At 36.0% G+C, this 27,823-nt stretch overlaps 1 protein-coding gene across 3 annotated transcripts in view; it reads right to left on the reverse strand.

Moving 5' to 3' along the window:
• The window catches only part of GABRB1 (gamma-aminobutyric acid type A receptor subunit beta1), a 436,422-nt gene that overhangs the window by 245,605 nt on the left and 162,994 nt on the right, over positions 1-27,823 (reverse strand). For all 3 annotated transcript variants that reach the window (XM_001154620.6, XM_054683169.2, XM_016951795.4), the window contains one exon: positions 23,725-23,945. In XM_001154620.6, the coding sequence (XP_001154620.1) occupies positions 23,725-23,945 (221 nt within the window). The remainder of the gene's footprint in view (positions 1-23,724; positions 23,946-27,823) is intronic.

Here is a 27,823-nt window from a genome sequence, read left to right on the forward strand (position 1 = left end):
TGAATAATATTGTGAGGTGTATCCAGTAGCAACATTGAAGGATTTCAGTTAACTTTTGTGTTTGAAAGACTGTCCATTTTCATAAAAATACAGAGATGAGCATTGAGAAAATAACTACTTGGCAAAGGAAAACCAAAATAATATTTTTCTGAATGTCAGATGCAAGCAGAACATTCTTTGAGGCACAATAGAAGTAAATAAAATTAAAGATACATTTATTGCCTATTTTAGAGGAGTGAAATCCGATATATTTGGCTGTGGGAAGGCCTGTTGCACTTAGGAGGTAATAAAAAGTGAAACACATAACCATGGTATAGCAAAGTAATCGTTTTGTAGATAAAAAAGGGGACCCCTGAGTCCTGACCTGTTTTGCAGCTACTCTGCCTAAAAGATATAATATTCAAAAACCTTACGTATGTGGCAGTCTCTGATCTCATTAACCCCTCCTTGAATGTGGACTACTGAGGCTATAAAATTCAGGCGTATTTCCGCGAAGGTTGAGGTGGACAGCCTGGGAGCCATGCCATCTGTATCACCAAGTTTTTCAGGTTGAGAAGCAGAGCTAAGGTAATGTCATCTCAGCTCAATACGATGTATCATTTTTCTCTGACTCTTGATCCTGGATTGGCTTCTGTAGTCTAACCCAGCTCATGGGGGTACAACCACAGGTGTTAACAGGAAATCAATTAACTTGGAAAAAGGACTGAGCTGAGCAGGGCTTGACATTAGTTCAGTGTAGTGCTAAAAGAAGTGCTATCACTTGAGTGCATCTTTTAGAGTGAGGCAAAACAAGGTGAGATGGAGCAGCAAAGTTTTATTGTTTTTTGGGAGAATCCAATCATTTCCCCGTCCATCCATTTATTCATTCGTTCATTTCAACACAGTATTACATGTTAGAAACATACCAGTTCTTAAGGGAATGGAGAAATGTATCAAATAGAGCCTTTGTCCTCGGTAATCTGGTAATATAGTTGAGATATAACACATACAAGAAAGTTCAAAGGTCATTGGGTGTTACGGTTATGAGATAACTAATGAATAAAACGTTGGCTGTTTTGGCAGACTGGCAGAGTTATAGACAGAAAGAATGATTTCCTTCAATGTTGTTCTGATGTCCAGAAATGGAAACAAAAGAAGCAGATTATTAGAGCGACCAGGTGTGGTCACTAGCCTTTAGAGGTGGTAAAAGAAGATTTTAATTTACAGTGGGAATCACTTTATAATAGCCAATCATGACATTCTGAGTGAACAGGACTCAAATTAGATGAATTAGGAAGAGATCAAGAACTGGAGTAACAAAGTGAAGAACTTCCAGTTGAGGGCTTATGGAAGACTAACTGAGTGAAGAGATTAAAGTAATAAAGCAAGTAGTCCAAGTATGGACTTTCCAGCATGTTTTTGACATGAAAGAAGCTGGAGGTCAATGAAATTAAGTGGTCTATGGTATTATCTATTTGAATGTAGAAGCCACTGACCTCAAGGTGGAATAGAACCAAAAAGCAAAACTGAGTTATGTGAGTTGTATAGGAAGGTAGCCATGAGTTCATGTGGATGTAAGGCAACACTAGCAGGGATTGAGAGGTGATATTGACAGATGTAGAAAGAGAGGAGTAATTTAATATCTTGGAATTAACAATTGGGAAGGAAAAGAAGGTATTTATATGACATTCCATGTCAAGAGTTTGGTAGAATGTGGAAAGGTGGGAACTCCATGGAAGAAATGAATAAATAGGTCATGCTTGTAAAGGAGTAGCAGGTCACAGGTCCAGAAGACAGAAGGGTGCTGGCTATCTTAAATTAAGTGTGGAAGTACCAAATACGAATCAAGAAAGGAGAACTAAGTTTAAAAATAAATGTGCTAAACCAGTAAATATGTATTTATATGAGTGGTGGAATATATACATATATATATATGCACACACACATACAGATAAGATGTTATATAATCAGTTCATATATATGTGGTGGAAGAGCTGATAATATATCATCTTATCTATCTATACCACTCTCTTAAATATTAGCAGTTCTCTCACCACCTCAGATACCCCTGAAATGCTTGTGGGTCATAGAGATGTCAGTGAAACATGACATTGCTATTACCTCACTCTTTAATATCTCATCATGTGTTTTTCTCCTTAAACGAAACACCCTACTGAATGAACTACAATCATCAATGTAACCTGAACTTTGACAAATAAGTTAATATACCTACCAGTAACAGTAGCATTGGTCTACTTGCAAGAATAATAAATACACAAGAAATCTGTAATTTTTATAGCTAAAGAAAGAGCCTGAATAAATGAATAAATAAACAATTGGCATATGGGAATCTTCAAATGTGGCTAAAAATTCTAGTTCCTTTGGAATTTATGTGTCTGGCTTGCTTTGTGTGTTGAGGTTTAGCTTGTAAAAGCACTATATAAAAATCTCTGAACTGTTAGAGTTTTCTCTGTTATAACACTGACAAAAAGGCTCATTCTTAGGTATGTAATTAAATTTTTTTAACTATTAAAGCAACTTATTACCTTGCTTTAATTGCCATTATTTAGTCACCTTTTTTTTTTGTCTGATTTGAACTTTGTCAGCAGAGAGATTGTGGATGAGAAGAAGTAAGTTAACATTTTGCATCAACCTTGGTATTATGTGCAAAGGGTAACAGAAAAACTCTGAGAGAAGGACCAGAATAATTATAACAAAATTCCACAATAAATCTATTCACTATGCTGTGGAATAAGATTTTATCTTCTGAGTCAAATAATATTCCCTATGCACATAAGAAGCAAAATCTCTTCTGTTCTAAATATCAAGGAAGATCTACCACTTGGTAAACATGAGATTCTCATGGATCATTTGCTCATCAATTAAAAAATAAAATATTTTTTACTCTTTGGTTGAAAATCTGAATGTCATACCTTTTTTTCTGCAGTGTGAAACCATGAATCTCTACTGCATCATAATATCCTGAATTTAAAAGGCATCACATTAGTAGTAATCAATAGTATACCAGGTTTTCACTTCCCCCAAAATACCCAGAAATTTCTCTCATGATTTTCTGAGCGATCCCAGGAAATGGCTCTCATGCTGTCAAGAACAAATCCTTTTAACCTCCAACAAGACAAGGTCACCCACTTTCGGGTACAAAGTTATCAGTGCCTCTAGTCATAGAATCTAAGCAAAAAGAGGGGATCAGATTATGCCTTCTGTATTTCCAAGATCTGTGTCTGTGTTAAGTTGCTGCTCTGGCTGGGGCCACAACACTACACCATACTGCAGGAAAAGACTAGAACATTGGCCATCCAAACACAATTGGATCCCTTAACTAAGTATCATTGAGCAAGACATGAATATAGCCACTCCCCGCTAGAAGTTTGGGGCTGAATCTTCCAAACACCTGCTCCATTATGAGGTGATTACAACCCATGATGCTTGCAGGAAAATTCTCCCGGGGAAGATGATTTAATGAGCAAAATTTAGCAAACACACAGATAAAACAAATGTCATTAAATCTTGCCTTTGAGGAAATAGTAATCAGAATGCTAATCATTACAACAATAGCAGCTATTTATGAGCGCAAATTATGCACCAGGTATGGTACTAAATGCTTTGCAATTATTTCTCATTATTGCCCTTACAACCCTATGCGATAGGCACTACTATTTTTGCCCTCTTATGGATGAGAAAAGTGAAAGAAGATTAAATAATTACATGAGCAAAGAGGTACTAAATGATGGAACGAGAATTAGAACTCAGGCATCCAACTCCAGTGTCTACATTCTTTGTCACTTCGCTCTATTGCCATCTGAAAGGACTTTGGTTTACGTATAATTAACATTTCCAAACAGATTAAAGAGTAAAAAGCATAAATAGAGTAATTAAAACTATTTAGGTGGTTGTAAAAACCCAGTAAAGCATGTAAATTAAAAATATGGCAATTAAAATAAAAGTTCAAATGATGAGCCAACTGGAATAACGGATATAACTGAAGCCTGAACTAAAACAAACATTAAGTTGAAGAAATGCCTAGGATTCTGTTCAAAAAAGGAAAAAGATATTATTAGAAATATTAAGAAACATAAATGAACTCATCCAGAAGCTCCAACATGACTAGTAGGAGCTATAAAAGGAAAGTATAGAGAAAATGGTGATAAGCCAATCTTTGGAGATATGATAGCTGAGATCTTACCAGAATTAATAAAGTATCTGAGTCTTTAATTTGAATACAGTATCCCAGAGTGCTGACCAGGCTTTTAAAAAAATCACCCAAAGCCCCATACCAAGGCACATTATAATGAAATCAAGTACAGGATCAATAATAGAGAGAACATTCTAAAATACAATAGAAAGAATGCATTTTTTATTAGTGTTAATCTTAATTCAAAAGATAGTGAAAATGAACTGCCAAAGTTATCTGTAAAAATATCTTAGAAAGTAGAATTCTACCACCTGTCAAAGCTTCATTCATTAATCCAAATCAAGTAAAGACATTTTCTGATGCATTAAGTGAAATTATAACTGTGCTTGGCAGTAAATATCTTTGAAAACTTTTGGCTATTATTGCAACAGCTATTAACTCCTGTTCAAAACTGTACAGGACTTAGTACTACATTTAGAAAGACCTTAGACAGTACAAAATGAGATAAATATTTTTAAATGTAAAGAAATTTGGTAACAAATTTATAAATGTTAAGTTGATTCAAAGTTAATTTAAAAAGCATCCAAATAACTAAGTCTTTGGAGGTTTGCCTTCTCTTCAGCAGGAACAGTATCAGCAAATTATTACTTTCCGTTTCACAGGAAACTCAGTATTATTTTTGTCTTGTGATGTGAATGCCTTGTGATATTTTTATTTTTAACATTAATGTTTTTTATCAGAAATATTTTTCTCATTGAAGCATATAACATTTTAATGTGTTGCCTCTGTCTTAATATGACTTATTACATTGAAGAATAAATATTTCCACCAAAGTAAGTCAATGGGAAACAGAGTGTGCACTGTAGAAATTTACTTTGGAATAGATTTTTCTGGAATGATTCTCTTCCACTATGTGAATGGGATCTGTGATTATAAAAATATTTGAGCATCCTCTGCATCAGGGTGTTTCTTGTTGCAAAAGAAGTTTTAGATAGAAAAAAAAAAGGTTGCGACTTGCACCTGTGCTGCTGTGCTACTATTTTGTGTATCTGTTCAAAGAGATTGACATCCACTTAATTTTTTTCTTTTTTGAGACTGGGTTTGGCTATGTTGCCCAGGCTAGTCTGGAACTCATGTGCTCAAGCAATTCTACTGCCTCAGCCTCCTAAATAGCATAATCTTATCTTAATGGATGAATATTAAAGTTCTAGCAATAGTAATTTGGAGTCTAGGCTTACTTGATTTCAATGCTAATTTTAATTTCACTAATAGAGTTAAGAAAGGGAAGAAAACCAGAAAATAGAGTCAAGGCACAGGTTAGTGAGCATTTGAGCATCTCTTCCCAAATTTGTCCTTACAGATGCTGAAGGTCAGGAGAGGAAGATTTCTCCAGCACTATTTCAGATCCTGAAGTAATTGAGATAGGGTCCTATTTAGCACCATGCCTATCTAACTGAGCATTGTCATTAAAACATACTATACAGGAAAGTTATTTTGCTATTATTTTATTTTGTGTCTTCAAAGACATTGAAAGCAAGTAAAACATATATGTTGGTAAAAGTAAATGACTTAAAAGTATGGCCCGTTTGCGTTGGTTCCAAGTCTTTGCTATTGTGAACAGTGCTGCAATAAACATACGTGTGCATGTGTCTTCACAGTAGAATGATTTATAATCCTTTGGGTGTATAACCAGTAATGGGATTGCTGGTTCAAATGGTTATTTCTGGTTCTAGATCCTTGAGGAATCGTCACACTGTCTTCCACAATGTTTGAACTATGCCCTTCAATGATAGACTGGATAAAGAAAATATGGTATAAAAAGGATAGCTCATGTCCTTTGCAGGGACATGGATGAAGCTGGAAATCATCATTCTCGGCAAACTAACACAAGAACAGAAAACCAAGCATCACATATTCTCACTCATAAGTGGGAGTTGAACAATGGGAGCACATGGACACAGGGTGGGGAACATCACACACTGGGGCCTGCCAGGGGGTGAGGGGCTAGGGGAGAGATAACATTAGGAGAAATACCTAATATAGATGACGGGTTGATGGGTGCAGCAAACCACCATGGCACACGTATACCTATGTAACAAACCTGCATGTTCTGCACATGTGTCCCAGAACTTAAAGTATGTATAAAAAAAGTATGGCCCATTATTTTTATAGCCATGCTGTACTAACATGTTACATTTCTTGCCAATAAGGATGGAGATAAAAACAGAACATGAAATTGGAACCTGGAACAAAGCGACTCATTATACTGTATTTTCTCTACATTCAACCATAAATGCTACATTCAACCATCGTTCCTAATTTTCTTAAGCTTCTTAGCAGGAAATAAAGCTCTTGGCATCTCATTTGGCATGTGTATTTCTAGATAAAAAAAGAAAGAAAGAAGGCTGCTCTTCAAAGACTCTTTATCTTTTCTAAAAATGGCATTCATCGTTGCCCTTTTTATATGGGGTGAATAAAAGTGACTCTTTATATTTTCAGCACATACAGCTTCTTTGGTACAGAATTATCCTGTGACACAAAAGACCAAAGTACATAATACTTGAAAATAATGAGCAATAACAGTTTCCTCCACCAAGATAATGGCTTTATTCTTCTTTAGCTCCACTAATCCAATGACAAAAGTCTCAGCACATAGAAAAGAATGAAATTCCTCTTCATTGTCCCATTTGAACAAACCTGGAGAGATTCTAAGGGACAGGAGCGGATATCATCAGAGGTAATGCAAAGGATTCTATAAGGACCATGAGAGATCCTTCCATTTAATCTTGAAAGTAGCAGAACCTCCTCAGGAAGTGCAACAACACATTAAAGAGATAGACTCTTAACCCAGAGAGAAATTTCTAAGAGTAGAAATAGTTCCCATTCATTGAGTGTTTATTAGATGACAGGCACTTTGCTACTCATTCCGAATGCATTTTCTCATTTAATGATCTCAATGAGTATGCCCCTTTGGTACTATGATGATCATATTGAAGAAAGTGTGGCATACACAGGTGATTGTGCCCAAGGTCATATAACTGACATATTGGAAAGTTAGGTAATCATATCCAAAGACTGGCTTCCACCAACATCCATCCTTTTAATCTTAGTTCTATAGCAACATGGAGTTGTAATATACATCCTAATCCATTTAATCAGCCTCACACTCGGAACCCAAATCCCTTTTTGCAGCATTCCAGACATGTGCCTGTACTAGCCTAAACAGAGTTTAACAAACATTCCTAGTGATGGAGAGGTTGGAATGAGAGAAAAAACAAACAGAAACATGAAAAAAAAAAAACACTGTTCTTATTTCACACATAATAGTTCTCATAGGAATTTGAAAGCTGGATATCATTACAGCCACTTTATAAGTGAGGAAACTGAGGCTCAGAGAAGTTGAGGAGTCAGTTTTAGGTCATTCTACCAAAAATAATGGAACTGGTTCTCATTTGATTCCAAAGCTGAAGTTCTTTCTTTTTTACCAGGTTACCTACCTCTGAAGAGACACTAGTAACAAGTCATTGGTTCCATTTTTGAATAGTTATGCAGCAAAATTTCTTTAGAGTGAACATTTTTCACATTAGGGTCACTAAGGTAAGCAAGTAGAACTAACATATTCTTTGAAGCTTCCACAAGTTCGTCATTGATCTTCTGCTGGAAGCAACACAGTGTAAGTCTAAGCTTTCTTTGGAATGACAGACTTTCAAATCTTTCAGGTGAGTTATATTTCTCTACTAGCTAGGCTCTTTTTCAGGCCCCTCTTCTCTAGTTCTGCCCACATTTACCCCCAGGTTTCTCAAATATTACTTAAAACTATAGTTATTTTATTCTTACATTATTTAACACAAGCAACTATATTCCATCTGATCTGTGGCTTTGAAGATAAAAAGGTCTAAGAGAGACAATCTTCAGTGCTTCGTTATCTCTGCTGCATATGGACAGAGTTCCAAGTCCTTTGCCATTTCAGTTGTGTTCTCAGTGGCCTCTGGATTGTCAATGATGTTCTTAAAATGTGTTATCCAGGACTGAGAAAACAGTACATGAGACCTGACCTTGTGCTCAACTTATATTTCTATTAAAATAGTGGTTGAGCCTGTAGGCCATGAAATCAGATGACTGGTTTCAAATTCAGGCTCGGTTATTTTCCAGCTATCTGGTCTTAAGGAAGTTACTTGTTACTGCCTCAGTTTCTTCATTTTAGAAGGAATAAAATGTGACTGTCTATCTTAAGAAATCATTGCGATGATTATATGTTACCACCACATGGACCCATCTGTTCCAGTTTGTACTTGGAGCCTTTCCTTCTCTGCCATTATGAAGAATGAATGGTCCAAGGCTAAGCTTCCATTTTTGGCTCCGTTTGTTAATTCTGCCTTTTCTTCCTAACTCTAAATGTTGAAATACTTCTCCTTTTTCTTGACATTGGACCTCATCTCCATTTTATCTATGCTCTCTTCCTTGGTGAAATAATACAGTCACCAAGGCCATTATATACTAATTACTCCAAATCTAGATCTCCCTCTTAGACCTCAAACTTCTGCAACTGCCAATCAACCTCTCCACTTACATGTCTACAGGCATTTCAAAAATAACATTTCCAAAACAGAGATCTTTAGTTTATCTCCAGAAGTATTTTGTCTACAGTTTTCCTCAAGTCTGTTCTTTCAGTTCCTTGGGTCAAAAACGTTATAAACATACTGACTACTCTATTTTTTTCACAACCCACATCTAAACTATGAGCAAATCAATCAGTGCACTAATTTCCACCTCTCTCAATAACTGTGTCCTTCTATAATGTGTTAATTATCTTTGTTTTAATAAATTCTAAATCATGCTTGCCTTAACCATTCTAGATGAAATGCAATTCTCCTTACCCATCATATAGAAGTTGAATAGTTCTGTTTTCTGACTCTGCTCGTTCATAATACACCGCCTGAACTAAGTAATGGGTATAATATACCCAAATACATTTGGACTCTTCAATATGGTCCTATTGAGGAGGCACAAAAGAATTCATTTGTGTGCTCCCTTTGCTAACGGTATTTTCAACGTTCATTTAGAAATGCATTTATAGTTATTTTATGAACAATATAAGAAAAATTAGTTGTGTATAAGTTATGCACCTAATTTTTGACTAAAAATGTTATCCATTAATTTATTTTTCTACTCTTACTTATTTCCAATAACCACCTTCAGTGTAACAATTTGCTACCACCTTGAATATTTAAACAAGTGGCCAAGAGTTCAAAGGGAATTTCTACAGCAGGGTTGTGAACATATTTTAAGCGCAGCAGTACTGACAGACTAAGCATATAGCTTTCTGAGGGAAATATTGTGAAGAGACAACATTCATGTGTGTATCTGTAGGTTGGCCCACAGTGAAAAAGTATTATCCATAATACTGCGCACATATTTCTCATATCTCAATGCACTTTATACTCTTAGGAGGAAATCCCCTACTCATGGGCTGTTGAAGAACCTTAATCACTAGAATTAATAATTTTCGTGCAAGCAGTTTTATTTTCATATAAGGTTCCAGTTTCATATAAGGGGTTAACTTTCTCCTTAAAATCTAGTAAACCTGACTACATAAAAGCCAAAGCCATCAGGGAGATAGTGTTAAGAGTAGACACTTTCTAAGTTGAGATTTAAAAATAAGTAAATAACCACTTACCATTTGCTTAATATGTGCTAACTATAGTGTGCATTGTAGGAAAAAGAAATACAAGGAACAGACTCTTTTAAAAAAGATTACAGGGCTGGGGGTGATGATTCACGCTTGTAATCCCAGCATCTGGGGAGGCCAAGGCAGAGGATTGCTTGAGGCCAGGAGTTTGAGACAAGCCTGAGCAACATAGGAAGACCTCATTTCTATTAGAAAGAAGAAAGAGAAGAAAGAAAGTAAGAAAGAAAGAGAAAGAAAGAGAGAGCGAGAGAAAGAAAAGAAAGAAAGATAAAGAAAGAAGAAAAGAGAGAGGAAAGAAGAAAGGAAGGAAAGAAGGGGAAGGAAGAGGAAGGAAGGAAGGAAACAAACAAGGGAGGGAGGGAAGGAGGAAGGAAAGAAGGGAGGGAGGGAAGGAGGGAGGGAGGAAGGAAGGAAGAGAGAGGAAGGAAGGGAGGAAGGAAGGAATGATGAAAGGAAGGAAGAAAAGAAGGAAGGAAGGAGGAAGGAAGGAAGGAAAGAAGGAAGGAAGGAAAGAAGGAAGGGAGGGAGGGAAGGGAGGGAAGGAGAGAGGGAGGAAGTCTATAGTGCAGGGCACTGACAACTGACAACTGAATATGTCAAACAGGAGCCTTTGAAATACCCTACCCAGCAAAAATCCTAAGAATGACACAAGAAGATTACAGATGCTCTGCAACTTGTGATGGCAATATGTCTCAATAAACCCATAGTAAGTGAAAAATACCTTGAGTTAAAAATGCATTTAAAATCCCCAATAAACCTATCATCAAGTAAAAAAAAAATCATCTAAGTCAAATGATTGTAAGTTGGGGACCATCTTTAAACTGTTTTTGAAGAGATCAGACTAATACATGTGAAACAATATCTAATTAAACATTTTATAATTATATGCTATATGGTAAGATTTCCAATTTCTATAGAACTGTGAGAAGGGGTATCTACAAGAGTTGAAGTAGTTATAGAAGTTGGAAGATGAGCAGTGTACAGTTAAAAGGAAAATGAAAAATATTTATTGTTGATTTAAAAAGAAACAAAGCAAAGCTGGGTGTGGTGGGTCACACCTGTAATCCCAACACTGCAAGGCCCAGGAGGGAGGGTTGCTTGAGGCCAGGCGTTTAAGCCACCTTGGGCAATATAGGAAGAACACATATCTACAAAAAATAAATGATGACACAAAAAATTAGCTGGGCATGTGCCTGTGGTGCCAGCTACTTGGAAGGCTGAGGCAGGCATATTGCTTAAGCCTGGGAGGTTGAGGTTGCAGTGAGCCATGATTGCACCACTGAACTCCAGCTGGGCAACAGAGTGAAATACTGTTTCACTCTTTCAAAAAGCCAGAAAAGGGAACAAAAAAAACAAAAAAGGGAACAATTGAACAGAGACTTGGAATTAAAATTCTGATTAGTAATTAAGGAAAATGAAGGAAAAACAATAGTTGTGATATAAAGTTTCATGGTTAGGCAAAATCAGAGACTATGTTTGAGACTATGCAACAAGGGTAGATTTAATTGAGAAGTGTCAAGTCTGGAGAGGAATTTCAACTTGATGTGGTGGATAATGGAGAATCAATCTGTTTCTGAGCAGGGCAGCAGTGTGATGAAATTGCGCTTTAGAAAAGCAAATCAGCTAACGATATGTAGGATACAACAGGAAGAAGAGAGAACAGGGGCACAAGAACAGGTAGAAAACTCAAATAAACGAAGCATGAGTGAGGTCTTTGGGAACAATTTTTGGGCCTGAGGCACTTCTGAGCAAATGCAGCAGACATCACTTTTAAAATAACTTAGAATTTTGAGTTTTGTGATTTTTTAAAATCTGGAAGTGACTTGTAGATATCATGTCACATTTGGAGGCATTTAATGAATAATTCTAATTTTGATATCAGTTTTCCATTTTTGTGCCATTAAGCCTTGTGTTTCATGTCTTAAATATTTTCAGAAAATGTTGAATAGTTGTCAGGCCCTATGTCTGTTGTGCTGGAAAATAAGATATTCTTGAACCAAAAGAGATGAAATTCCTTTGTCCTAGTGTTGTCCATACTTTAGTTGAAAAGGCAGAAACATGTAAATAACATATATATGGTGATAACACCTTAAGGGGCTCATTAATCCTCAGATTCCACTTAGTTACTGAAGTTTAATCATCTAAATACTCAAAGCAGATAGTTGTTTGTATTGTAGAACAAAAAATTTCTCTCTTCAATAATCCTTTGGTGTTTAAAAAGAACAAACAACTCTGCTTTAAGCAACTTTATACAACTTTACTTAAAAAGGGGTAAGAATTTGGGAATTTAATTAAAAAATAGAATTTACATGAATTTTTGTTATTGTTACTATCTTGAAATGGTTACCACTACTTTGCAAATAGAAGAAAATGGACCAGGCAGCTCTCTCAGCTCCAGTTCTTTGTGGTTTTGTTACAGGTGGGCTCTACCCTAATAGCTCTATCCCTGTCTTTATTAAAAAGAAGAAAAAAGATTTAGAAAAGATAAACCTGCACTTTGGGTGGCCGAGGCAGGTGGATCATCTGAGGTCAGGAGCTCAAGGCCAGCCTGGCCAACATGGTGAAACTCCGTCTCTACTAAAAACACAAAAATTAGCCGAGCGTGGTGGCACATGCCTGTAATCCCAGCTACATGGGAGGCTGAGGTAGGATACTCGTTTGAATCTGGGAGGTGGAGGTTGCTGCGAGTTGAGACTGTGCCACTGCACTTCAGCCTGGACGACATAGGAAGACTCCATCTCAAAAAAAAAAAAAAAAAAAGTTAAATCTAAACTTGTCCTAGAAGATATAGAAATGCAAGGCCTACTTCATTAAACATAAAGCTGCTTATTTAGTAGAACTGCATGTGCTGGAAAGGCCAAAGCATACTCTACTTAGTGAGCAACACTCACAGTTTACAAGCAGGGGTAGGGAAAAAAAGAGTTATTTAGGCAAAGCCTATTTTCTTCTCAAAATGTGTTTTGTGAGTTGAACCACTCAGGAGGATGAGGCACTACTTCCTGTAAATATGGTACTTGTTGTTCCATTACTTTTTTAGGTGTAACAAAGCAATATTAAGCTTACTGTAAATATATCCTATTAACTTCAATCAGATTACTTAGATTGATATACAAAAATAAGCCAATATTTTTCTAAAAGCTCCAGCCTTAAAAATATGTTTGTTGTATTTTAATGGTACTTATCATTCCAGAAATCCTCTGTGACATTCTGTTTTTGTGTAAAGTAAAGTACTGTTTCCAAAATGATGATGGGATGCTGCATAATCCATAAACAGCATGTTACATGGATACAAAATGGGACACCTCTATATCTAGAGTGTTATAATGTCATAACACTTGAAAATAAGAAATGACATACCAGGCTTATTATTATATTTGATATACAAACGACAGTGGAATTTTAGGCTTAAGAAACACTCTTTGATACATAAAATAGAAGTTGAATTGCAACCCAGCCAAATGGTGGCTTCTGGATGACTATTTCACAATCTGGGATACATACCATTGATTGAAGGAAACCTAGCTTTAATATCGTGCTCAAAAAGTTTATAAGGAAAACTTAGGTTTTTATTTTGATAATGATGATGTAAGCAACATGTGTTACATAGGCAATAGTATTATCTCAATTCTATAAATGAGGAACTATCATTGTAAATGGAACATGAATACAAATTTTTTAATTTTAATAAAATGCGTTGCTTAGATGTATTTTAATGTATATTTAAAAATAATGATTTCCCATATAAAGAGCTAATGAAAGTTTTCTTTAAAAATATGTATGAATTTATACATGTATACACATCAATACATACATAAATAATAAACAAGTCAATATTTTTTAATGATGTGCAGTTGTGGCAAATATCATGGAAGTGGTACTAAAATACTAAATTTGAAACGACGGTTTAATGAAATAAGATGAGAGTCCTGCAGAAGACCACTTGAAAAATTTCATAAATGGTTGTCAGAATCTGATACATCTTCTCAAGAAGTGGTGTCATTTCTAATAATATAACTAAGATGTAAAATTCATAACATTTCTGAGATATTTGTTTTTTCTTTTCTTTTCCTTCCTTCCTTTTTTTCTTACATTCTTTATCTAAGTCTTTTCTTTTTTTTTGAGAACTGACATTTAATATTCTTCCACGAGACATACAATCAAGGTCAGGAATTTGAGGAGATGTAGCTCTTATTTTTTTGGTTACTGTTTGTATTTAATCTTCTGCATTAATCTAATTAGGAAGGTTTAATCACAATGATACATCCACAAATAACATACTCACACAATAGCTGTAATAACTGCATAATTATTTCAGTTGCTCATTTAATATTTTACTTGGTTACAATGCCATATATACCAAAAAAGATATCGTAATATCATTTAATTATAAAGTTTTCCATATACATAAATGAATAAAGAACATAAAAATAAAAACTTTGAGAGGCAAAAATTGCAGTTCTTTCACTGGAGAACATTTTGAATAGCTTTCTCTATACTCCAGTGATGAAACTCTAAAATACAAGCCAACTAAACTGTGAGGGGAATATCAACACTGTGTCCTTTAGTGGGAATTGTAAAGTCTCCAGGCATTCTTTCTAATAAACTGAGTTACCTATTCTTTATGTACGGTCTGCTGTTTCTCTCTTCCATTTGAAATAGCAGGTTTCTTTCTCTTAACAAGATGCATTGTCAATAACAGCCAAGCTTCCTCTGCAAATACTACATCAACTCTCATATTTATTTCCTGCAATCAACCTCACAGTATTTTTACCTAGCATATCTCACAGTAAGCCTTGTGAGATCTGCCCAGGACTTTTGAATGTAATCATAATTGCTTCTCTACAGGGAAAGTCTGTAGAAGAGAGAAACAATTTCTTTCACTGTGGATAATCAATACAGAGAGCTAATGTTAGACATTTAGGACCCCAAACTGCTTTAAAAATCAATAATGTGTGTGTGTGCGTGTGTGTGTGTATGTGTAGTGGATCTGTATTATCAAGATAATTGCCCATATTTTTTACTTTGCTTTGTCATGAAGACTAAGGCAAGATGAGATGATTCTCCAAGGAATAGTGAAAAACTCTGTCTTTCTTTTATATTCAGTAAGTGTAGCCATTGATTTTATTCTCACACACAATCCGTGGTCAGACACTGCCAAGAATATAAAAAAATTGATTCGAAATAGAGCCAGGTAAACAAATATGGTAGAGGAGTTATCAAAATCCTCATCAGGCCACAGGTTTTTAGTTAACATTAGACTCATTTCTAAAATCTGAAGCAGAATGGCTTCTCTTTGTAATTTAGAATCATTAGTATGAATTAGAAAAGCCAAAAAAGTTGTATACATTTTTTTAAAAGCTCACACACTTGGCAGAGCTACTCCCATTTAGGCTGTCTACCTTCTGCAGTTCTTTTCATTTCTATAATGGTGAGCAGTGAAATCACCATACATAGACAACTGTCTTCCTAGAAATGATGTGCAGGGACAGTAAGATGCCTTATGCCAGGGCTGAGAGTGTAGACTCTGGAGTGAGAAGACTTGGGTTAAAAATGCTTTCAAGGCCGGGCACGGTGGCTCATGCCTGTAATCCCAGCACTTTGGGAGGTCAAGCGGGGGGATCACCTGAGATTAAGAGTTTGAGACCAGCCTGGCTAACATGATGAAACCCCGTTTCTACAAAAATACAAAAAATTAGCTGGGTGCAGTGGCACGTGCCTGTAATCCCAGCTACTCAGGAGGCTGAGGCAGGAGAATCGCTTGAACCTGGGAGGCAGAGGTTTCAGTGAGCCAAGATTGTGCCATTGCACTCCAGCTTGGGCAACAGAGCAAAACTCAGTCTCAAAAAAAAAAAAATGCCTTCCACATTTATGGTGGCTTTGCAAAATCACTTTGTAAGGTATAGAGTGGTTGGCATAGTGTGCTACCTTTTAAACAAAGGAAGGTATAAGAATATGAGACAACAAAATACTAACCCTTGGTGGTCACATTTGGAAGATTTTAGGGAAAATAACTTGTTTAGAAAACTGCTAAATAAGAGGAAGCAATCAAGCATTTATCCTGCTTTCACTGTACAAACTCTACCTCAAGATAATCAAATAGTGAGTTCAGTCCTTTTTTAGAGAGTAGTATAGTTCATAAATAAAGAAGAGATGATAGAATATCTCCATTTTGCAAATGCTAAATAGGTTTAGAAAATTATTATCAGTTGCTATTATGGGTTGAATTGTGTCTCGTCAAATTCATATGTGGAAGTCCTAAACCTCCGTGACTTAGAATATGACCTTATTTGAAAATAGAGTCTTTAGAGGGGTAATCAAGTTGAAGTGAGATCATTAGGGTGGGTCCTAATCCAATATGACTGGTGATGGCTGGTGTCCTTACAAAAGGGGGACATTTAAGTACAAATACACATAGAGGGAAGATTATGTGGAGACACAGGGGGAAGATGGCTATTTATGCACCAAAAAGAGAGGTCTGAAACAGACCTTCTCCTCAGAGCCCTCAAAATGAACCAGTTCTGCCAACACCTTGATTTTTTATTTCTAGCTTCCAGAACTGTGAGACTATAAATTTCTACTGTTTAAGTTATCCAGTTTGTGGTACTTTGCTACAGCAGCCCCAGCGAAGTAATACAATTACATTAAAATTAATATAAGTGGATAGATCACGCTGTCAGTATATCTGAATCTGCTTATCAATCTTCGTATCATCAAAGAAGACAGTCAGGCATTTTGGGTCCCTTCATAGAAGTATACTATACTGCCTATGAAGCAGTCTTGCCAAAACACAACCCTAAAAGCAGGTAATCTAAATCTGATCAAGTCTTAATATAGGAGATGGAGATAGAGAAAGACATTTACAATAAGGGAATATAATCACAAAAATGACATCGTTTCTTCAAAAAATAATTTACAAGGGGGGCTAAAAAGGGAAGAGAAGAAACTGTAGAGTAAAAGAGATGTGAATGTTAACAATTTAGCAGCCAAATGCAATGTGTGTACTCTTTGGGACCTAGTTTTAAAAAGTAAAGAAGTAACAAATTATGAGACAGTAAAATTTACTTTTGATCTCCCAGTGTTGGAATCTTTAGTATTAGCTTAATAGTAGTACATAGCTCATAGTGTTGTAGTAAAGATTACATATGACAATATAGGTGAGCATTAAGCATTGTGTCTGTTATATAATATATTTTCAATTACTTATTTACATGAGTTTTGCTTAAATTTCATGATACAATTGCCACTAATATTAGTTAAAATGATACTGTATGTACATCTTACTCTGTATATACTTACAATGTATGCATAACAGACCTACATACACACTCAACAACACAAGTACAAAGACCTAATGTGGAGCAGTATTGGAATGGAAGGCTTTTCGCTTCCCATCTTAGTCCATTTTGTGTTGCTATAACAGAATACCATGAACTGGGTAATTTATAATAAACAGAAATTTACTGGCTCCCAGTTCTGGAGGCTGAGCAATCCAAGATTCCCTAGGGAGCTGCATCTGGTAGGGCCTTCTTGCTGAATCATAGGATGGCAGAAGGGGAAATTGAGAGAGCAAGAAAGAGAGAAAGTGGGCACGGGAGACAAAACACATACGCTAGAGGGGGCACACCAACTCCCATGAAAAGCTTTAGTCCATTTGCAAGGATGGAGCCCTTATGACCTAGTCACCCCTTAAATATCTCTGCTCTCCAAACTGTCACAATGGCAATTACATTTCCATATGAGTTTTGTAGGAAACAAACATTCAAACCACAGCATTCCTCATTCCACTAGCTGTTTGCACACATTCATTTTTAATTCCTCAAAACCACCTGGCCCTGGGCTCACATCTGGTAAAAGAAGAAGGAAGGATCACTGTGGAACTTTGAAAGAAAAGCAATTGTAGGGGCTAGGAGGAGAAGGCAAAAAATTTAAAAAGGCATTTTTTTTTCAAGGAGGTTAAATGCTCCACTAAATGTCTTCTCAGAATTAAATTCCTCCATGCCTGCCATTTTCAGGGAAAGATAAACACAGTGTTTCAGCACCCACATGGCTAGGGCTTGGAGAGAATAAGTGTATGCAACCATCTGGATCATGTTTGGAGAAGAGGCAGAATACATCTGGTCATTAATAGTGATAATTGCTCTTTGGTTAAAAGCCATCATGTAGATATAGAAAATGTTGCAGCTGACAACTATTGTGAATCAGGTGACTGCATCCTACAATTTTTAATTTCATTTCTACAAACATTTATTGGGCATCTATTTGGTTTGAGAGAGAGGATACAAAGTTTAAGGAAATACAATTCACATTTTCAACAAATACACAATCCTGTACATCAGTGGAAAATGACTACAGAAAGATAAAACATTGTAAGAGAGTTATGAATTTCAATTTGTAAGATTAAATTGCAGTAGGGCATCAAATGAGAGAGAGTATTCATCTGGTTAGGAAAATTGTGAAAGTTCTCATGGAGAAAGTGGAATTTGAGGGAGACTTTGAAGCAACAGTAAGATGGGAAAAGGTGGTGGAGTGGGGGAAAGAGTGGGGGCAGAGAAGGGAGGGCATCGGTAGGGCTGTAGGGTTACCAGGTAAAATACTGGTTTCCCAGTTATATTTGAATTTTAGAGAAATGACAAATAATTTTTGTAGTATAATTACCATTGAACAATGTAGGGATTAAGGGCTCTTACACCCCTCATGCAATCAAAAATCCACATATAACTATGGACTCTCTCACAATGTAACTATTAATAACATACTGATAACACCTTACTAATAAAAAGACTTACTAATAATGTAAACAGCAACAAACACATAATTTACATTATAGGTCTTACTTTATTTTTACAATAAAGTAATCTAGAGAAAATAAAATGTCATTAAGAAAATCATAAGGAAGGGAAAATATATTTGCTATTTATTAAGTGAAAATGGATCATCATTAAGGTCTTCATCCTCATAGTCTTCACACTGAGTAGGCTGAGGAAGAGGAGGAAGAAGAAGGGTCCTTCTTGCTGTCTCAGGGGTGGCAGAAGTGGATGACAGGGAAGAGGTGGAAAGGGAGGCGGGAGAGGCAGGCACATTCAGTGTAACTTTTATTGAAAAAAAATCCTCCAATAAATGGACTTACGCAGTTCATCCCATGTTATTCCTGAGTCAACTGTATATTCCATGAAATGTTTATGGGATAAAATATTTAAAACATACTTAAGTTTGAAATGCCTCAGATATGTTTACAGAAATAAGCAGAGGGTCTTAGATTTCTGAAAGAGGAACCATTTTTTTTTTCTAGGCGAAATAAGAAGGCAGTAATGAGAAAAATTGAGATAGGAAATGGGCCAGGAAGTGACAGATAGTGAGGATGTTAATTTAGATGGTAGAAGTGATTTGGAAATAGAGAAGATTGAGATAGAGTGGAATAGAAGCAACAGATTAAATCTCAGCGACAAAAGAGACATGGAATTACAGTTGCCTTCAAGTTTATGTCTATTGAATGGGATAATGGTAATTTCATTAGCACTTGGGAAAGGAGGACGGCCCAGTTTTGAGAAAATCAAATGATATGAACTAGAGGTCATGTGAGGAGGAGCTGGCAGGCAATCCAAATACAGGTGCTCAGTGAGCAATTGGAAATTTTCGAAACTCAGTGGTTTGGGAGGTTAGATATTTAAAGCTGTTAAACTCAATAAACTGATCAAATCGTGAAGAATCCTTACAGTTCCCAATTAGTGGCAAAAGAGGAGTCAATAATGAAATAACAAAAAGACAGAAGAACAAGAATAATTTAAAAATTGGGCTGGGTCTTGGAAGTCCTGAAGTCAGAGTCAGTCATTACTCTTAAAGCATTCGGAGAAGTCAAGAGATGAGATTGAGAACCAGTGATTGTTTTGGTAATTTTTGGCAGAGTTGTTATAGGAAAGTAGCATGGATGGGAACCATGTTGTTGGAGATAGAGGAGTAATGTGTAGTGAGGCAGTAGAAGAAACAAAAGCTGTGAGAAAACTGGTGCTCAAAGCAGAAACTGAAGAGAGGGAGTCAACAGAGAGGAAGGGCTGAAGAGGTAGATAAAATGGGGGAGCAAAGTCTGTAAAGAGTGTGTACCAAGAAGATTACATGCAGACATGGAGAGATTAGCCTTAGAAAAAAGAGAAAAATCCTCCTCCAAGTTAAGTGGAAGTAAGGGAGGAAAAACAGAAGAATTTTAAGTGACATAGACGGAGGTGATATTGTATAGTCTCCTTTTTTGAGTAAGAAAGGAAATGACATCATGTGTTCTGAAAAGACCAAGGTAAATGGCTCATGGCACATGGACTAAAGTTCTGGTCTCCTAACACAACTTACGGCACATCATGGACGTTCTTTATTTAGATTCCCCACCTAAATGGAGGAGGAATTACTAGAGGTTACTGGGTTACTCTTTTGTGTAATATGTTTTGTCACAGGAGGGTGACCTAAGGGCAAGAGGCACAAGGAATTAAGTCTGTCCCAAGGGCCGAATATCTGTTGCATAGTAGCCTGGTTCCTCTAGAAGTGCCAGTCCCTTACCAGACACCATTCTGTTATGTCAGAGTGTTTACAGGACTATGTGCCATCCCTTTGGTGAAAAATCTGAATTGACATAGTTCACAAAAATAGACAACTGACTCTATTCTTCTGGCTTCATGTAAGTTAAGTTATAGTATCTCATATTGAGCTTAACGAGTTTGAATATAGCAACAAATTGATTTTGTTTAATGACATGCTGTTACGATTATGGAATACCTAGCCAAAGGCTTTCCAGTGCATTCAGAACATCTCATTGATCCCATGATTGCTAAAACCTACTCATTAATATATGGACCCATTCATGATGACTATGAACTGGACTGATGGAAAGGAATAAGACAAGAAGTTTGATTCTCTTAATTACTCATGCCTAAAATAAATACAGCTATAAATATGCCAATATGTTATATGATAAGGATATTCTTATATGTGTGCTTAGGAGGTGACAACAGATATTCTTTAAAAGACTCTTACCTAGGAAAAATGCAGACTGTCATTTCTTAGACTAGGAAATGTTACATCAGGGGAATTAAAATGAACATGCCCTAATACATAGGATCACAGAAGCAATGGAATTTGGGTTTAGTAGGTGATATAGTTTGGTTCTGTGTCCTGCACCCAAATCTCATCTTGAATTGTAATCCAAATTGTAATCCCCAGGTGTCAAGGGAGGGCCCGGTGGGAGGTGATCGGATCATGGGGGTGATTTCCCCATGATGTTCTTGTGATAGTGAGTGAATTCTCATGAGACCTGTTTTTTTTGGTAAGTATGGGGTTCCTCCCCCTTGGTATTCTCTCTCTCACCTGCCACCATGTAAGACATGCCTGCTTCCTCTTCTGCTATGATTGTTAAGTTTCCTGACACCTCCCCAGCCATGCAGAACTGTGAGTCCATTACACCTCTCTTGTTTGTAAATCACCTAGTCTTGGGTAGCATCTTTATAGCAATAAGAAAACAGACTAATACAGTAGGAAAATTAGGAACAGTTTCATCCAATCACTTTTTTTTAAGGTTGGTGGATCTGAAGCCCAGGGAGGTGAAATGGCTTACTGAAGGGCATCAACTGGTTAGGTCACAAGTCTCTTGACTCAAAGTCCCAAGTGCATTCCACTGAAAAGTTTCTTTTTTTCTTTTTTCTTTAAAATTTTAGATTTAGGAGGTACATGTGCAGGTTTGTAACATGACTATATTGCATGATGCTGAGGTTTGGGCTTCTGTTAAACCCATCACCCAAATCATGAATATAGCACTCAATAGGTAGTTTTTCAACACTTGCCACACTCCCCTTCTCCCCACTCTTGGAGTACCCAGTATCTATTGTTTTCAGCTCTATGTCCACTGGCAAATTTCTACTCAGCTTCTGGAATATTATTCTCAGGGCCAAAATAGTGAGTGTGTGGCAGATAATAGGCACTCAATTAGTGTATTTTTAATTGAGCAACTTTATCTCTATTTTAATCACTGATACCCCTGGGAGTTAGAAAACTATCCTGAGTATGCAGTTTGCCCAGTACCTAATAAGGCTATATAAGGCACAACTACTTTAGAGAAATATAATTTAGGACTTACTATGTATTGTCATATTGATTAGTTCATAAGATTGTTCCAATAATGAGTAAGGGGGTATTAGCCCATTACTATACAACTGATATACTATACAACTGATAAAACTAAGTCTTAACAAATTTACATAATTTGTTCAAGGTCAAGAAGTCAGAAAATTGTGGAGTTTATGCCCAACCTTGGTCCTCTGACACTAGATGTCATACTTTCTCTGCTATACCTTATGGCCTTTCCAGGATATTGATAACATTTAGGGAAAGGAAAACCAAATCTGTGAGGGAAGAGGAAGTGGGAAAGACAGAGGAAGAGAAAGGGAAGCTATGAGAACTAGTGTGAGGCTCTTACAGAGAAAATTGATGCCAGAAAAAAGAGTAGGGCATAGATGATAGATGAATGGTTTGTGTTTCTCTTTGGAAAGGTCATTGTCTGTTCGCTAGACAACAAGCTACAAAGAACTGGGTTGGCTCCGAAGGGATTAAAGCAGTGGTGCACAACCTGAAAATAGGAGTTGACTTCTAAGTGCACTTGAATGGCAGTGGAGTGGGAAAAGCACAGGCATGGGAATCAAGATACACGGATTTTAGTCCCAGTTCTGCCATTACCTTATTATTCCCTTATATAAGGTACTTCTCCCTTTTCTGTCTCAGTTTTCCCAGTTGTAAAATGAAATGTATTCAACTTCATGATTCTCAAATATTTTCCTTCCTTTGTATTATTCCCACTGGTAGATGCTGGTAATAATTTGGGAAATGCCTGAAGTGAGACTCTGTAATCTGACAATGTAAACCATATTCTTTCTTGCAAAAAAAATCTAGTTGCTCTTTTTTTTTAACCAATCAACTTTTTATATATTCTTGACTAATCCATATACTTACACATGTCATGATTAGCCTATTAAATTGAGTCATGGAATTACTCTCCCAGGATACTTCAGAAGGGTAATTCATCCCTTTACACATTGGGCATGTCTGACGGAAGTTACATTGGTAACAGAAAAATTACAATTGATTTATAGTATATGAACCATAACTAATGATTAACCACCAATCTTGGATTAGTAGGCTTTTTGTTGTAGCTATCAATAGACTCAAGGGAACTGTTAGTTTATTTTACCGTTTCTCCCAAAGACTTTTAACTCAGAGATTTTTAACTGAAGTTGAAAGTCCTTGGGGTACAGAAAGAGTGAAAAAATTTCAAAGATCATTTTGCCAAGAACAACTGATGTTATTTTACTGTGCAAATGAAGACCAAAGCTATCAACTAAATAACCAACCACTAGAAATTTCATCACAGATATATATTTTTTTCACTTGTGTATTGTTTTGGGGCATTGGTGAATTTAGACATTAATTGTTATATTTTGACCCGTAATTGGATTTTCAGCTTAGTGTTCATGGTACATGGAAGGATTTCAAGGGGCTTATGAACACTCTGAAACAACAGGAAAATTTGAGGCATATATGAGTTTATGAATATATAGGTTTCATCTGTTTCTCAAAAGAATGACTAAAGGTGACACCAAAGAATAAAGAGCCACCACTTTACATATCCTATAATAACAGGTTACAGTTCAGATATTTCCTTGTTAAAACTGGTAGTTAATTTTGACGTGTTGCCTATAATTTGTAAAAAGCCCTTAACTACATGAGGGTTAGTAATAGACCTTCATAAGTATATGACACCCCATTTATATATTCATCTATATATTCTTGCTTCTCTCCCCTTTGCCCACTTCCAAAAGTTTAAAATGAAACAAAACAACAACAACATTAAAACATGCAACATAAAGCCATTTACCGGAGTCCATAGAGAACTGTTCCATCAGGATGCAGTCGAATCATTCGATTTTTCACTGTGACCCCATGCACAAATGATTTCTTGTCATTCAGAAAGTAGGTGTCTGGTACCCAGAGTTGGTCAGCTACCCTATTGTCTAGGGTGAGGTTTAGTGGGATTCCAGAATAAGAAAGCCTTTTGTCTTTCCAAGACTGCTGGAAATACATGGTGAGTGTATAATCCTGTGAAATAAAGAAAGCAAAAAAAAAAGAATTTTACTATCATTATCATCTAAGGTTTAATAACATGTAGGATGTCCTGTAAGAGATTACATTTGAATATATTAAAATTTGCACCTAGAGGTATAAGGTAACCAATAGGTTAAAAGTACTAGGGGCCTGGCACTGTGGATCATGTCTGTAATTCCAGCACTTTGGGAGGCCAAGGCAGGAGAATCCCTTGAGCCCAGGAGTTCAAGACCAGCCTGCGGAACGTTATGAGACCTCATCTCTACAAAAAATAATTTTTTTAAAGTTAGTTTGGTGTGGTGGTACATGCTTATAATACCAGCTACTTGGGAGGCTGATGTAGCAGGATCTCTTGTGCCCAGGAGACTGAGGCTGCAGTAAGCCAGGATTATGTCACTGTACTCCAGCCTGGGTGATGGAGCAATACCTTGTCTCTAAAAAATATATATAATTAGTTAAATAAATAAATAAATAAATAATAAAAGTACTAGAACTATACTTGAAAGTATATATAAACATTTCCACCAATATAGAGCAAATAGATGTAACTGAATTTTAAAGTTTGAAGTTAAGGTAATGATGTCATGGGGAAGGCCATGAAGAGAAATTGTACAGAGGAATCTATGTTCACAAACATTGACCTCTGGACATTATATTACACTTCTGTTTTGGAGAGGAATGCCTGATACATAATAACTAAAACTGAATGCACTGAAAAGGAAAGGGTGTTTTTCACACCCCAAATTCTTTTGAATGAACACTGCTCATTTAACACATGAAGGTTATCAATTTGCCCTTATCTGGATTTTTCTTTGAATTACAACTTATCGATGGATGAGTCCTGAAAAGTAGTTATGAGGCACATACAAATGGAGATGTTTATTTGGTCTGAAGACTAACCTCAGTGGTGGCACTTTTCAACATTTCTCTCTTACCACATTCCTGTTTCATTTCAGGAAGTGGTTTGAATTCAGAGTTGAAATTGATCTTGAAAGTTTGTTTCTTCACCTTCGCAAAATATTACAGAGGATATCCCCCTGAACTTTTTCTTTCTACTTAGGTTTCCCCTGGCAGTTAGAGACAGGAATATTGGGCTCACTATAAATGGCTCAAGTTGCTGGAAGGGATGGTTTTCCAAATAATGATCTTAGCACTTTAGTTATTTTCTGTTTCTAACAACTCTATTAATACAAGGTAAAATTGCCCATTAAAGGAAAATAAACTGGCAGCAGTAAAATCCTAAAGTCTTTGATATGAATCTCAACATAATAAAAACAGAAAGTTCACTTTTTCTAAGACATTCATATGGCAATAGTGACTTTGTGAATGCCTTAGTGACTATTAAGAACACACTATGTACCTCCTGCACAGTGTTCCTGTACAGCCACTGTTATATATACCAGTGGGGAAAAAGAATGATTAGAATCATGTCTAACATCTGGGCAAACTGCACTTCATATAGACTTCCAAATGGATATTTATGCATTTCTGAAAAATCTTAAAATATAAAACAATATTCATTCCTCACAATGAATTCCAGGGTCTTTTAACCATATTGAAGAACGTTTATACTATTTACTCAGAAACCACCTTGCAATAATTTAAAGACATTCTTTCTTGTTTAATAGCAAAAGGATATTCACGTTTGACTGTTAGTCACACAATATCCTTTCTAAAGATATAAAGCCTCCTTCCACCTTACCTTCATGTAAAAAAAAAAAAAAACCCTCAGGCTACTTACAGTCCTCAGTTACTACCATTCTCATTTGCATCCTCTACAAGTTCTTAACATTGTGACTTTTTGGAGGAAAATGAATTGGGCAGATTATGGGTTTATATTACAAAACTGCTTGATTTTAAGCTCTACCACATATAAGCCTAATTATGAGTGAAAGACATAATCTCTTGTACCTAAGATGCCTCTTTTTTTACTTTTCTCTTCTTTTCTTTTAGAGACAGTCTCACTTGGCCATCCTGGCTGGAGTGCAGTGGTGCCATCCTAGCTCACAGCAGCCTCAGATTCCTGGGCTTAAAGAATCCTATCTTTCAGGCTTTCAAGTACTTGGGACTACAGGCATGCACCATCACACCTGGCTATTTTTTTTTTTTCTTTTTCTTTTTCTGAGACTGGGTCTTTCTCTGTTGCTCAGGCTGGTCTCAAATTCCTGGCCTCAACTGCTCCTCTGGCCTCAGCCTCCCAAAGTACTGGGATTACAAGTGTGAGCCACTGCTCCTGACTTGCCTTATTTCTAAAATGAAAAAGTGCATTTTACTGGCTTTTTGTGAGCATCAATTGAGAAAATTAAGGTTAAGGTACTTTAGAAACCATAACATGCTAAACAAATAAATTATCTTCAAAATTTTTAATTGCTATGTACAACTTAGTATTACACTTCCAAATAGAGTGTATATGCTCATTTTCATAAGCATTTATATTTTTAAAGAGATGTTTATATAAGAATTTGTAGGTAGATGGACTCAGTTGGCCATGAAAATAAATAATTGTCTGTAATGAATTCTAAGTCTTGGTGTTGGGTTCTTGTTTATAATTCAGCCAGTATAGGAAAATTAAGTATCAACCACAGCCATAGTGTAAATTTTGCTATGGCAGTTCAGCATTATCAACAATGGAATACATGTGTCAGCTTATACCGATTCCTCATTAGCATAGAGATTCTTATGAGTGCCACACAGGATTCCTCACAATGAAACCTGCGGCAAAATCCTTGCTCCACAATTCTTTTCTATAAAGCTTTAATGTGTAATGGTGAAAATATATGATCATAAACTATAAGGGACTATCTTGAAAATTGGTAAGAGTAAATTTTACCACAAAAGAGAAGTATATGAAGTAACACATTGGTTAATTAGCTTTATTTAGCCATTCCACAATGTACAGATATTTGAAAACACCATGTTGTACACAATAAATATACACAATTTTAATTTGTCAACTTTAAAAATGGCAAAATAACACTGAATGATAAATGCTATATTAATACATAGCATTTATTATCATTTACTTATTCTGTGTGGTAAGTGGAGAACAGAAAGGAAAAAACATGGGTAATCCCTGCTTAGACCTGTGTGTGTGTGTGCGTGTATGGGTATAGACTTTTCCCCTTTCCTCTTTGGAAACTATTTTTGTTTCCTGTAGAGAAAGAGCTACATGCCATGTGGTGAAACCTTTGTTATACAACTCATTCTGTTTTCAATACATATTGAGTAAAAATTATATCGTGGTTATAAATTCAAGCAATAATGTACCCAATTTGCAATAGAAGTTATCCAGTGAAAATGAACATATGCTAACATATTATACCTGTGAGTAGGTAAGGGGGAGCAAGTGCCCTTCACACCTGGTCTTTTAATGCATTTCTGGAGTTAGTAGCCTAATCTAGGACCTGATTCTACGATAAATAAAAATACAGACATATGATATTGATATCCTTAATAAAACCTTTTTGAAGATAATAATAATTGTGATGATAATAATGAACATTATGGAAGGACTAAAATACACCAATTTCTCCTTTTTCTACAATCTATATAAAGCCACATGCATGACAATAATTCCCTTCTCCTGTGGCGTGCTCTGTGCTCGTGGTTCTCATAACCCTTTCATATCTATTATAACATTTGTTCTCACACAAACCTTGTGAGATGGGCAAATTTTCCATGAAAGTGTTTATTATTTACAAGTCAGAGAAACTACTTATTATATTTTAAACAATTTTTTTATCCATCCCTTAATATAAAGGTTAACAGTGACATCTGAATATAATAAAGCCTATGACTTCGTTTTGGTGGATTCTATTTTTAGGTAGAAAAGAAAGCCTCTAAATTGCTGTATTTTTGTTCTCTTACACAAC

This window comes from Pan troglodytes, chromosome 3 (assembly GCF_028858775.2).
Source record: "Pan troglodytes isolate AG18354 chromosome 3, NHGRI_mPanTro3-v2.0_pri, whole genome shotgun sequence".
Classification (NCBI taxonomy): Eukaryota; Metazoa; Chordata; class Mammalia; order Primates; family Hominidae; genus Pan; species Pan troglodytes.